General features: G+C 42.2%; 1 protein-coding gene across 1 annotated transcript in view; it reads left to right on the top strand.

Moving 5' to 3' along the window:
- ZNF804B (zinc finger protein 804B) overlaps positions 1–13,245 on the top strand; it is a 269,427-nt gene that overhangs the window by 224,948 nt on the left and 31,234 nt on the right. Inside the window, exon 2 of the mRNA XM_075419396.1 lies at positions 12,148–12,291. Within this exon, the coding sequence (XP_075275511.1) occupies positions 12,148–12,291 (144 nt within the window). The remainder of the gene's footprint in view (positions 1–12,147; positions 12,292–13,245) is intronic.

Genomic DNA, 13,245 nt, shown 5'->3' with positions numbered 1-13,245 from the left:
GCAGGGGGGTTGGAACTAGATGATCTTCAAGGTCCCTTCCAATCCTTACCATTCTATGACTGCCTGATTCTGTGACCCTCTATAAGTATCTATCCTTGCAGTATTACCCATGACTCTCTTAGAATTTTTTTAAACTGCATGGAGCATAATCCTAACAGTAATAAAGCCACATTCATTTCCACTGTTATCCCAGAAACTGTTTCAACCTTTAAAACAGTTTTGCAACTCTGACAGTTCTGATGCCCTTTGTGTTCAAAAGTTGTCCTTCAGTCACAGAATCACAGAATGTTAGGGGTTGGAAGGGACCTCTGTGGGTCATCTGGTCCAACCCCCCTGCCGAAGGAGGGTCACCTAGAGCAGGCTTCACACGACCTTGTCCAGGTGGGTCTTCAGTATCTCCAGAGAAGGAGACTCCACAACCTCCCTTGGCAACTAGTTCCAGTGCTCCGTCACCCTCAGAGTGAAGAAGTTCTTCCTCATGTTCAGCTGGAACTTCCTATGCTTCAGTTTGTGCCCATTGCCCCTTGTCCTGTGGCTGGGGGCACCACTGAATAGAGTCTGGCCCCATCCTCCTGATGCCCACCTTTAAGATATTTATAAGCATTTATAAGGTCCTCCCTCGACCTGCTGGCCACACTCTTCTTGATGCACCCCAGGATACCAATGGCCTTCTTGGCAACAAGAGCACACTGCTGGCTCATGGTCAACTTGTCGTCCACCAGGAAACCCAGGTCCCTCTCCACAGAGCTGCTCTCCAGCAGGTCAGCCCCAAGCCTGTGCTGGTGCATGGGGTTATTCCTCTCCAGGTGCAAGACCCTGCATTTGCCTTTGTTGAACCTCATCAGAATCCTCTGCGCCCAACTCTCCAGCCTGCCCAGGTCTCGCTGAATGGCAGCACAGCCTTCTGGTGTATCAGCCACACTTCCCAGTTTTGTGCCATCAGCAAAGTTGCTGGAGGTACACTCTAACTCTTCATCCAGGTCATTGATGAAGAAGTTGAACAAGACTGGGCCTAGTACTGACCCCTGGAGGACACCTCTAGGTACAGGCCTCCAACTAGACTCAGCACCGCTGACAAAAACCCTCTGAGTTCTGCCATTCAGCCAGTTCTCAATCCACCTCACTGTCCACACATCCAGCCCACACTTCCTGAGCTTCCCTAGGAGGATGTTATGGGAGACAGTGTCGAAAGCCTTGCTGAAGTCGAGGTAGACAACATCCACTGCTCTCCCCTCATCTACCCAGACAGTCATGCCATTGTAGAAAGCTATCATATTGGTCAAGCATGACTTCCCCTTGGTGAATCCATGCAGACTACTCCTGATAACCTTCTTTTCCTCCACTTGCTTGATGATGGCCTCTAGAATGAGTTGCTCGGTCATCTTTCCCAGGATGGAGGTGAGGCTGACCGGCCTGTAGTTCCCTGGATCCTCCTTCTTGCCAGTTTTGAAGACTGGAGTGACATTGGCTTTCCTTGGGCCCTCGGGCACCTCTCCTGTCCTCCAGGACCCCTCAAAGATGATGGAGAGTGTCTCAGCAATGACATCCGCCAGCTCCCTCAGCACTTGTGGGTGCATTCCATCAGGGCCCATGGATTTTTGAGCGCCCTGATTGCTTAAGTGATCTTTCACACAGTCCTCCTCGACCAGGGTAAGGTCATCCTTTCTGCAGGCTTCCTCTCTTACCTCCAGGGCCTGCGATTCCTGAGGGCCGGTCTTAACAGTGAAGACTGAAGCAAAGAAGGCATTCAGTAACTCTGCCTTCTCTTCATCCTCCGTCACCAGGACACCCATCTTGTTCAGCAGCAGCCCCACATTATCCCTAGTCTTCTGTTTGCTGTTGATGTACTCGAAGAAGCCCTTCCTGTTGTCCTTGACATCCGTTGCCAGATTCAGTTCCAGGTGGACCTTAGCCTTCCTCGTTGCATCCCTGAGTGCTTTGACAACATTCCTGTACTCCTGTGGCCTGTCCCTCTTTCCACATTCCACAGACCTTTCTCTTCCACCTGATCTCTGCTAGAAGCTCCTTGCTCATCCATGTGGGTCTCCTGCCTCCTTTTCTAGATTTCTTGCTCAGGGAGATGCACTGATCCTGAGCGTGGAGGAAGTGATGTTTAAACAGTGACCAGCTCTCTTGGACCCCCCTGCCTTCTAGAGCCCTGATCCATGAGATTCCTTCAAGTAGCTCCTTGAAGAGGCCAAAATTAGCTCTCCTGAAGTCCAAGTTTTTGATCCTACTTATCGCCCTGCTTCCTCCACACAGGATCCTGAAGTTCACCATTTAATGGTCACTGCAGCTGAGGCTACCTCCAACCTTCACATCCTAAAATGTCAAATCACTTCTTCTTTTTGGGGCTGTTTTTCTAGTTACAGAATGACAAAATTTTTTTTTTGTTTTTAATGGCAGAGTTAGTATTTGGAAATTGTTATTTAGTTACTTCATACTTAAAAATACTTTCAAAATAGCAAGTCAAATGCTAATCATAGCTCTGATATAGGACACATTAACAATGCAGCTCAGAGATAAAAATCAGGCAACATCACATACCATTAAGTAGACTTAGCATAACTGTAGATTTTCCTAAATCCTCAGATCAAATTTAGTTTTCTATTAGCATAATCCACAAAACCATATCATATATTCCTCTTCATAAATGTATCATTCTCCATTTTAAAATGACACCCCTACTTTGCTGTGAAGGTTGTTCGTAAGTCTGTTCCACTGGTGAACAGAAACCTTCTGGATTCCTGGCTCAATATAGTGAAAGTTTTATGTACCATTTTCTCTTTATCCTTGAATGTGTTTCCCTGTCTCTTTTGGAAATTTCGCATTTGCTGTGTTCAATATTATATTTATCTTTTTTGTATCTGCATCCCACTAGTTGGTTAATACATGGGAGTAGATCCTTCACCATCTTGTTTCAAGCTGCTGAGCGTATAGAAGAAATTATTTAAATTAGTTCATGCATTCTTAGCCTGATAATTCACACTACTTCATTTCGTCTTCCTTCTGTCCCTCTAACTCTTAAGTTGTCCACTTCATCCTCTGCTATTCAGATCCTCCTCCATCCTGGCAGTTCTCCCCAGCTTGATGCTGTTTGCCCACTATCATTTTCAGTATCACATCAGGGAAAAGATAAATAAGATTCATACAAGACTGGTTTTGGAAGAACTTAAATAGCAACTTTCCCCCAGCTTATACTTTTATTTCCACATCATTAATTGTCGTCATTACTTTGTCTCTTTGATCAGTATATGACTCTTGCACTAACACCATCTTAAGAATATTAATTAATTATATTAGCATAATTAATTCTATTATTCAATACCTATTATTTAATAATTAAATGTTTCACTATGTAATAATTTCCTGTGTGGTACCATACAATAGTCCTTATTGGCATCCAGACACATGAGATATGGAAGCTTAATCTTGTTAACCAAACCGATTTTCAGAATCATATATCAAGTTTGTCCAGTATGTTTTACAATTGGTAGACCTATCCAGATCACTGTTTATTCCACTTTCCTGTAAAGCCTACCTGTTTTTTACCTTTTTCTTTCCAAGCTTGTGTTGAAGTCATGCTTACAATAGAGGCAAAGCTAACATGGTCTGTAACAGTCCAGATTACTTTTGCATCTTCTTAATTCAGTCCTGTTAGCAAGAATAATTTAAACACCTTAAGTTTTATTTCTACTTCTGTACTAGGTTTGTGTGGCAAGGTTTTGGTAGCCGGGGAGCTACAGGGGTGGCTTCTGTGTGAAGCTTCTAGAAACTTCCCCTATGCCCGATGGAGCCAATGCTAGTCAAGATGGACCCGCCACTGGCCAAGGCCAAGCCCAAGCTCATCAGTAATGGTGGTAGTGCCTCTAGGATAACATAGTTAAGAAGGGGACAAAACCCCTGTGTCACAGCAACTGCAGCAGGAGAGAGGAGTGAGACACTGTGAGAGAAACCACTGTGCAGGCACCAAGGCCAGGATAGGAGGAGGTCCTCCAAGCGCCAGAGCAGAGATTCCCCTGCAGCCTGTGGAGAAGGCCATGGTGAGGCAGACTGTCCCCCTGCAGCCCATGAAGGTCCATGGTGGAGCATATATTCACCTGCAGCCCATGGAGGACATTTTGCTAGCTGCTTTCTTTAAGCTCTTTAAGTACATACCTTTGTAATAAAAAATGATCTAAACTCCCAAATTCACTTTATTTCTTTTAAAATTAAACTGAACACATACAATTTTGTATGTAACTTTCAGTTAGGTGCCTAATTCCCTTTGCAGGTCAACTTTTGATTACATTTTCAGAAAATCTCATGGATGCCTCTGCTTAAGTTCACTGATTTCTGAAAATGAGGCAAAAAATATTGAAACACACTGAGATGTTTGAAAAAGGCACTCTATATCCACAACACAGATTTGTAGTGCTGATATGCTCCTTTCAGAAAGTTGAAAAAGTGTTTAGAAAATCTCAAAATAGTAAGTACAAGTCCCTTACAAAGTTACCAGAAGCAGCCATTTGTTTTGGAATATAAAAGATTTGCTGAAGATCGAAAGGGACCTGTTGGTGTTTCCGTTTGAATTCATACGCTCTGTAAGGCTGATTTCAATCAGCACTGATTATTTTGGCAGTAAATAAGCTAGGAATAGGTTTACGACTCCTTAAAATTACAGCTCCCTATCTGTCCTGTTATTTCCAGCAGGTTTGTACTCTGAAAGGCACGTAGGACCTGCTAAAGGCATTACACTTCTCAGGTCTCAGCATTCCAGTAGAAAATTGAAGTGCATAGAATTGAAAATGCTGCAGTAATCATCTGAGTGTAAAAAATATGAAGATGTATTTGTTTGCAGAAGTTAGGAGCTGCCCTCTATAAGTCATGTGGGAATGACAGTATTTACTGCTTTTGAAGAAGAAGAAAAAATTCCTTTGCAATAGATAACTCTGTAATTCCTCACTGATGCCACACTGGCAGAAACTAAGCCTAGCGTTTTCAAGGTGGAGAGTGGCAGAAAGTGTGAGGCAAATGAAAATGGTCTGTGTTTCTGGCTATTGCAGCTGAACAAAATTACTTGATTTTTATTCTGTCTCCACAGCTAAACTTCCCTAGCAAATTCTTCAGGTAAGAGAGCAGAGTCTTCTCCAGGGAAAAAAAGAGAACATTCAGGGAAAAGTTAGTTAACTGAACCATCCTGATGTTCAGCTGAATATCTTTATATCAGGACATTCCTGTGGTTCTCAAATTTCACACTGCTCACAAGTATTTTGATTACTTCCTACATCTTCCTGCATTCTATCACCTACCTGCTGAATTTTAGAGATCTGTTAAAACTTATTTTACTATAGATGTAGAAGAAAAGATATAAGGGCATTAAAATTATGTTGTTATCCCAAAAATTGGTGAATGAGGAAGTGGTGAATGAGCACACAAATCAAAAGTTCTACAATTGCTGTCTCTACCCATCCATATGCAGATCCTGACCACCTAGAGATGTTCTGTATCAGCCCAGTCAGTTCTGCAGATTTCCCCCCAAAAAATGTTGTTTATGAGTGCTCGCATAAATGATCCAATGAAAAGATGAATTATAGGTAGAAATCCAGTTTGCCTGATTCAAGCATCTAACTCACTCTTTCCTAAACCTTTTATCGCAACTGTCCTGCTCAAGGGTCTCCCAAGTATGTCTACATCTTTCTCAAACTGTGTACACCAAAGCTGCCTCAGAGGCTATAGCCACTCTTTGATCTGCCCCAGCAAGAAGGCTTAATCTTTCAGGCCCACAGATGCAGAAAAACTGTCAGCCACGCTGCATCCCAGGGCAAACAGGTTATTTTCATACTTGGCCGAAGTCTCCTCAGGTCTGTGTGGTACCCTTAGGTACAATTTTTATATTTGCTTTTATTTCACTCTATTTAAAAAATGCAATGGCTGTAGCAAAGCACTGCCTGGATAGTTCTTTTGTGGCATGATGCTGCATGTGTTTTTATGGTGTGCAAGTGTTGCCTGCCTTGGGGAAGGCCATGAGAAGGGGATGCCTGAGGGAATGAAGTTTGACAGTTGTCGGGGGACTATACAGGGCATGGAGAACCTGGTGAACTCTCTTCCTTACTGCTTGTAGAGTGTGGTCCCTGAACTGAATGCTATTCCAGAACTGCACTCAGTTTTATCTCAAAGGGAATTAGGAAGTTTACTCTGAAATGAAAGCCTGGGAATGAACTATCATACAGAGCAGGGATGATGGAGGGCCAGGTTCAGGAGCCAAGTTATTTGCTGGTGTTGATGTACCCAATAGTATTTTACAGCTGACATTTCACCAATACTGAATCAAGTGGAATCATTACCCTCAGCATCTTACATATAACACTAGTATTAACATGTCAGAATGTGATTTGCCTTGACTTTCAATGTTGACTTTCATTTAATTTCTTTTTCCACTCACACCTCCTGGACTTTTTTCCTTGCATTTGTATTTACTCATCTATTCACAATCTAGTATTTGTGAATGTGATTTCCGCCTCCAAAGTGCAGCATTTGACACACAGCTTACTGAATTATATCTTGCTGATTTCAGACCGTATCTCAAGATTATTACAGTAATTTGGAACCCTGATACTGGTCCCTAAAGCATTTGTATGCCCTGTGCTGTTAATTAGTATCATTCATAGTTTTCATACATAATCGCAGTTCATTATGTTGTCTAAGTCACTAATGAAAATGTACTTTAAATTCTCAGGTGTAGAATATAATTCTATAGCTTATTCATGTGCTTATATTTGTTCTACTTCTCCTTTAAACTCTAGGCTGAGAATTCCCAAGAAAACAGGCACCTCAGTAGTTGCATCAGTATTTAATACTTGTGCTCATATCTAATCTGATTCACAGAATTATATTGAAGTTATCAAACTAACAACTCAGATTGTTTATATCCCCAAAGAGGGAGCAGTCTGTCACTTACTGAGCTCTGCATTAATGCAAGTTACTTGTTCTGTCTGATTTTGCATTCCATTTTAGAAATAGGTGACCAATAGCAGGCTAATTATGTTATATTTTTCTCGTGTTCTGTTTACAAGCATTATGCATTTACTTGACTATGTTTGTAGAAAAACACAGCTTTATAGAAAACTGTGTCTGAAAGTTTTACTGTATCAAGTGACCTACTTTTCACCTTTGTGCATTTGAACATAGCAGATATATTTACTATAGGCAATGCTGTATTATTTTGTCTAGATCAGCATACTTTAATGGCCATGCAGTCTATTAAATATCTGTTACAGACTCTGGATTTAATAAATGATTTCTAATTGACTAGGTGTCAGTGACAACATTCTAGAAAACTCAGTTACGTGGGATTTTTCATTGATTTTCCCTGTATTAGAAAATGAAATGTCAGATACCATTAATTACATTTTCACAATAAGAAGTATACTGCAAAAGCAGTAAAGTGCAAAAGTGAAAGCACTTCCAGTCTAATGCACAATAGAAGTATTCTTTTAAAATTAATCCAATATATAAACATATATTACAGTTATGGTCTTTTGTGGACCAAATTCTTGTGAATGTAATTACAACCCATAATATGGAACCATTTTGCGGGCTTCTAGGAAAAAATTTTCATTCAGGTATATTCTGCACACATTTACACTTGTACAGTATACTGTCTGCATCCAGGAACACAGAAGGTGGTTAAGCCACAGTTTCTAGGAGTTCTTACCTACAACAACTACATCATCACTGACATTAGGGAAGTGAGGAAGTGTGGGCTGGGTGAGTGGTTGGTGAAGTGGATAGAGAACTGGCTGAATGGCAGAACTCAGAGGGTTGTCATCAGCGGCGCTGAGTCTAGTTGGAGGCTGGTAACAAGTGGTGTCCCCCAGGGGTCAGTACTGGGCCCAGTCTTGTTTAACTTCTTCATCAACGACCTGGATGAAGAGTTAGAATGTACCCTCAGCAAGTTTGCTGATGACACCAAACTGGGAGGTGTGGTAGATACACCAGAAGGCTGTGCTGCCATTCAGCGTGACCTGGATAGGCTGGAAAGTTGGGCAGAGAGGAACCTGATGAGGTTCAACAAAGCCAAATGCAGGGTCCTGCACCTGGGGAGGAACAACCTCATTCACCAGTACAGGCTTGGGGTGGACCTGCTGGAGAGCAGCTCTGCGGAGAGGGACCTGGGCATCCTGGTGGACGACAGGTTAACCATGAGCCAGCAGTGTGCCCTGGCTGCCAAGAAAGCCAATGGGATCCTGGGGTGCATCAAGAAGAGTGTAGCCAGCAGGACGAGGGAGGTTCTCCTTCCCCTCTACACTACCCTGGTGAGGCCTCATGTAGAGTACTGTGTCCAGTTCTGGGCTCCCCAGTTGAAGAAAGATGAGGAGCTACTGGAGAGAATCCAGCGGAGGGCTACAAGGATGATGAGGGGACTGGAACATCTCTCCTACGAGGAGAGGCTGAGGGAGCTGGGCTTGTTCAGCCTGAAGAAGAGAAGGCTGCGAGGGGACCTTATAAATGCTTACAAATATCTGAAGGGTGGGTGTCAGGAGGATGGGGCCAAACTCTTTTCAGTAGTGCCCAGTGACAGGACAAGGGGCAATGGGCACAAACTGAGGCACAGGAAGTTCCGTCTGAACATGAGGAAGAACTTCTTCCCTCTGAGGGTGACGGAGCACTGGAACAGGCTGCCCAGGGAGGTTGTGGAGTCTCCTTCTCTGGAGATATTCAAGACCTGCCTGGACAAGGTCCTGTGCAGCCTGCTGTAGGTGACCCTGCTTCGGCAGGGGGGTTGGACTAGATGACCCACAGAGGTCCCTTCCAACCCCTACTAGTCTGTGATTCTGTGATTCTGTGATTAGCTTGTGGTCCCTGTTAGCTGTCCATGGCTCAAAGACAGAACTGCGAACTTATGTTATAACTATACTCATGTTTACCCAGGCTATATGTCATTCGTAAGCAGCATATGACCCAGAATAAAGTTTATCAGACTGTGACACACATATTCATTGCCATTGGTGGTCTCCAGTTCAAAATACATTGGTGCATCTTTCCTACTTTCCTGTGTTTGCATTGGTATAGTCAGGTGTTTGTGATAATATATGTTTTCCACAGATGTGATTCTACAGATTTTCTTTCACGCGATTGCATTTATTACACCCAAATTGACCACTGGTCTCTATAGTTCTATGGAGATGATATTAGCAGTGAGGATGTGAAAATTCGTTTGACTATGCACAATTTAATGTAGTGCTAGAAGTTCTTACGTCTTTGCAGAGAAAGAAAAATCCATGACCTTTCTGAAGTATGTGATATAGCATTCAATTTCCCTGCATCTGATCGATAAGCAAGAAGGAAATTATATCTTTTGCCATGGTAGACAAGCATAATTAAGCAATAAGGCAATGAAGGTAGTGGTGATTATCTTAGGATGCACCTGGGAGCTGCCTTGTTGCTATTTTAAACATCTTTATGCTAAGGGAACTGTATTAATTTCTGCTGAGAAAGATAAAGTTGGCAATTTGGAATGCTCATGAGCAGCAGTTTCAATTCAGCTTCACAGAGAGTAATGTGGTGTGTTCACCTGAAACAATTAGGCTTCTCCTTCAACAGAAGCAAAGGTGGAGCAGGCTGTAAACATTTAGCTCACAGTTCAGACACCACCCCACCCCAAAAAACACCCCCAACCAAAAAAAACAATTATGCTTTGGCTGGCTGCCAGTGAGTGCAAAACTTACTTTTTTGCCAGTTTAGAATAAAAAAATGTTGCCCCCAACACTTGACTTCCAGGGAAAGCATCTCTGCATAATTAATGCTATTGCATCCACATTCTAATTTATGCATTTTAATTATACCAAAGGCCCAGTGAATAATTAATGCTAGCAAAACAATGGGTCTGAAGCATAAGCTGAAAAGTATCACTTTTTAATGGGCTTTGTAGATTTAAATAGCTAATGAAAGCTATTTAACTATTTGATTGCAAGAATATTTCCCCCTGATGCAATCAAGTATTAACTGCCTTTATTGAGCAGCTTCGCAAGTGGAGAAATGTTAGCTCAGGCTACCTGTTTTCACATTTGGCCAATCAGAGTACACCACAGTACACTAACCCACCTGAGCCATGTGCATGTAGGAAAGATTTATTTGGATGTTAGCCCTGTGGGAGGGACTTACATGTCATTGGCATCATCTATAAGATGTAAAATCATAATTCCGGCTACAAAATTCCTCTTTGACCTCCTGTCTTCAAGCAGGTCAGTTCATGCAAGTTTCACAGAGAGATTTAGAATTGAATACAGAGAAATACAATATAGAATTCATTATCCCTGAGTTCAGCTACCTAAGAACTAAGGATGTAGGCCAGGTTAGTAATTTTGAGCCTTGCAGTGGTCGACAGAGAGAGATAGCATCTCTGGAGAATTTCATCTCATCCTAAAATAGGTTTTTGAAATAGATGGGATTAATCACCATTTGGCAGCGGCTATCATTTTTCTGTTTTTACAGAAGAAGCTTAGGACACTGCCTTAGACCATACACCTAACTTCTAGACAGTCTAGTTTAGGTGAAGTTAATTTCACTAGCAACAACAGCCTCTAAACTACTGTGTGAGAAAGACCTACTGTCACCAACCTGATGGCATAAAGGCTGGGGCAGAGCAGAAGAACTCACAGCACAGAGCTCTCCAAAGCTCAGTGCGTTACATTGGCAACCAGCACCCCTGCTGCTTGATCAAGTCTCAGACTCCAAACATGTGATGCTCATCAAGCAAGCCCTTCCCCCTCTGAAAGGCTCAGAATGTGCATTCCTGTTGATCTGCTGTGCCCAAAGGCTTGGCTCCTCTCTGTCGTGGTCCTTGGAGCAACACTGGGCAGTGTGATGTGTGAAGGGCAGGGTGTCCCAGGTGGGCAGTATGTCCTGGGTTTGGTGTACTCTGAGTTTGTCGTGCAAATGGTGGTGAAGGCATGTAGACAGCAGACAGCACTGACTGCATAGCATGGAAAGCCTGGTGGCAGAAAGTACCTGTTTCTTTAGATGAGTAAAATGATACAGCAAATGATGAATTACTGCAATCCCTGGTAATATATTACATGCACTCAAGTAATAATCAACTTGTTGATAGGAATATAAAATAAATCACTTTCACCAACTTTTTTGTTCATGTTTTCCATGTCAGAACTTTGCTCTTTAAACTGTAATGAAAAATGTTTAAGAAAGTGTCATAATAATAACAATATAATGAAGACCTTGTAAAACAAAGAAGGTTGGTAAAGGCTGCTGCCAATTTTGAATATCAGGCCCCTTATTTAAGTGCAGTATTTGGAGCCCAGTAACTTTTGGCTCCTATGATTTGTTTTCTCTTTTTATCTAATACTATATATTGAAATAAAAGTACTTGACTCTTCAGAGCACCCACCTGAGTCGCTACAGAGACATGGAGGGGGACTATGTAGGAACCAGTTGTGTTTTCCCTGTTTTCAGCTGTTTACGTGAGCAAGGACACGAGCTACTGCTCTTGTCAGTGGTTGTGGTCTGTCTCGGGCAGGTGACATCTACATTTGGTTTGGGTGGCCTGGATGGTGTGACCCTCATGCAGATGTGGGGAAGGGAGAGGGCGGCACAGAAAAGGCTCTTCCTGAGGTGGCTCTTCTCCAGGGAAATCTCAGTCAGCCATAGCCAGCTGCTGCTTGGTCTTGCTAAATATTTCACAGAAAATAGAAAGCAAAGCACAAAGGAAAATCTGCCTTAGTATCAGACTAAAACCAGTTTCTTTCTTCTGAGCAACAGTACCTGAAAGAGCAGATATGCGTTCGTGCAAACTGGGAGTGCTGTAAAGGTTAACAGACCAACACTGGTGGCTTGCGTGTTTTTCACTGCTCAGCTCTCCTGCCCAGGAGCTAGGCAGTGTCCTGATGGTATTTTTCTGCATCCCATTCTCCTCTATTTTTCTTACTGCAGTACCTAAAATAAGTAGTAAGAATAATTATTCAAGAAACACAATTCTTTTATTAAATCCAATTTAAGACCAACACCTCCTTAGTGTGTACAGGATGGAGCCTGGTGATCTAGCAGTCCTGGTCAGTCTAGTGTTTTTAATGTGGATGAGACAAAAATGGCTGCTGAAACATGAGCTCGCTGTCTCTAGCAAAGTGTCTCCCTCTGCTCCTGCCTTTACAGGACTATGCTGAGAAGGAGAAAGCTGCAGCCAAGGCTCTGGAGGATGTGAAGGCTAACTTCTACTGTGAGCTATGTGACAAGCAGTACCACAAACACCAGGAATTTGACAACCACATCAATTCTTACGACCACGCTCACAAGCAGGTAAAGCTGACAAATGTCCGTGCATGTTACAGCAGTCCATCTTCCTTCCCCATTGATTGTGGGAGATTTCTAAATTCACTCAAGCAGAAGACAATTCATAATTTGATGTTTTCAACTTTAACAAGCTATTTTTCATTAAAATGAAATGTAAAATATTCATATTTTTGATCTTCACCACAATTTCTTTTAAGCCTCTCTGACTGAAAAATCTCCATCTATAGCTTTAGATAGGTGCTCAATACCAATATCCACACTGAACTCGATATATTTAAATGAGGAATTACTTATAAACTAGAGGGAGGGGGAAGGATCACTTTCTTAAATATCCAGGTCCCTCTTTTGGATGCAGCAGGCAGGTGATCATGCTGCTTCAAGCTGGTCATGCTGTGTCAAGGGCAGAAAAGCAGTTTATTTTTTTAAAGAACCATGTGTTTCTGTCTCATGATGTTTCTCAAGGTGGAATACATTTTGCCTTGAATAAAAAATATAATTAATCTAAAATAATGGCTGCTTTTGAACAACAAGATATTGGATTCTTGGGAAGAGACGATAGACGCTAATTGTTTGTCATTGGTTTTGTATCAGCTTTATCAGATCTATATGTGGTAGGTATATTCTACCCATATATACCTATTATCCTTCTCTGTCTGCTTGCTGCATCCTAGTTTTTCTCCAATTTGTAGCAAAACCTGTATTTCAGTTGGCATTATGAAAAGAAAATGCAATTCACTACATAAACACTTCAGAATTTGAAGAAAATTGTTTGCAAAGCTCCAGAATGAGCATTTCTGAACCTCTGATGAGCAGATCATATCTGTTACTCTGAGATGTAAGAATATGTAACAGGATTCCACAGATGTATGTTTTTCCCCTGTTTTTTCTACTAGCACTTACATGCACTACACAGTTCAAGTTCTCATGTATTGTGTGCATTCAGGTTGCCGGGGTATTAGT

The sequence above is a fragment of the Opisthocomus hoazin genome, chromosome 4 (assembly GCF_030867145.1).
Source record: "Opisthocomus hoazin isolate bOpiHoa1 chromosome 4, bOpiHoa1.hap1, whole genome shotgun sequence".
Classification (NCBI taxonomy): domain Eukaryota; kingdom Metazoa; phylum Chordata; class Aves; order Opisthocomiformes; family Opisthocomidae; genus Opisthocomus; species Opisthocomus hoazin.
The sequence above is the reverse complement of the archived record's forward strand: the minus strand, read 5'-3'. Positions and strand labels throughout refer to the sequence as shown.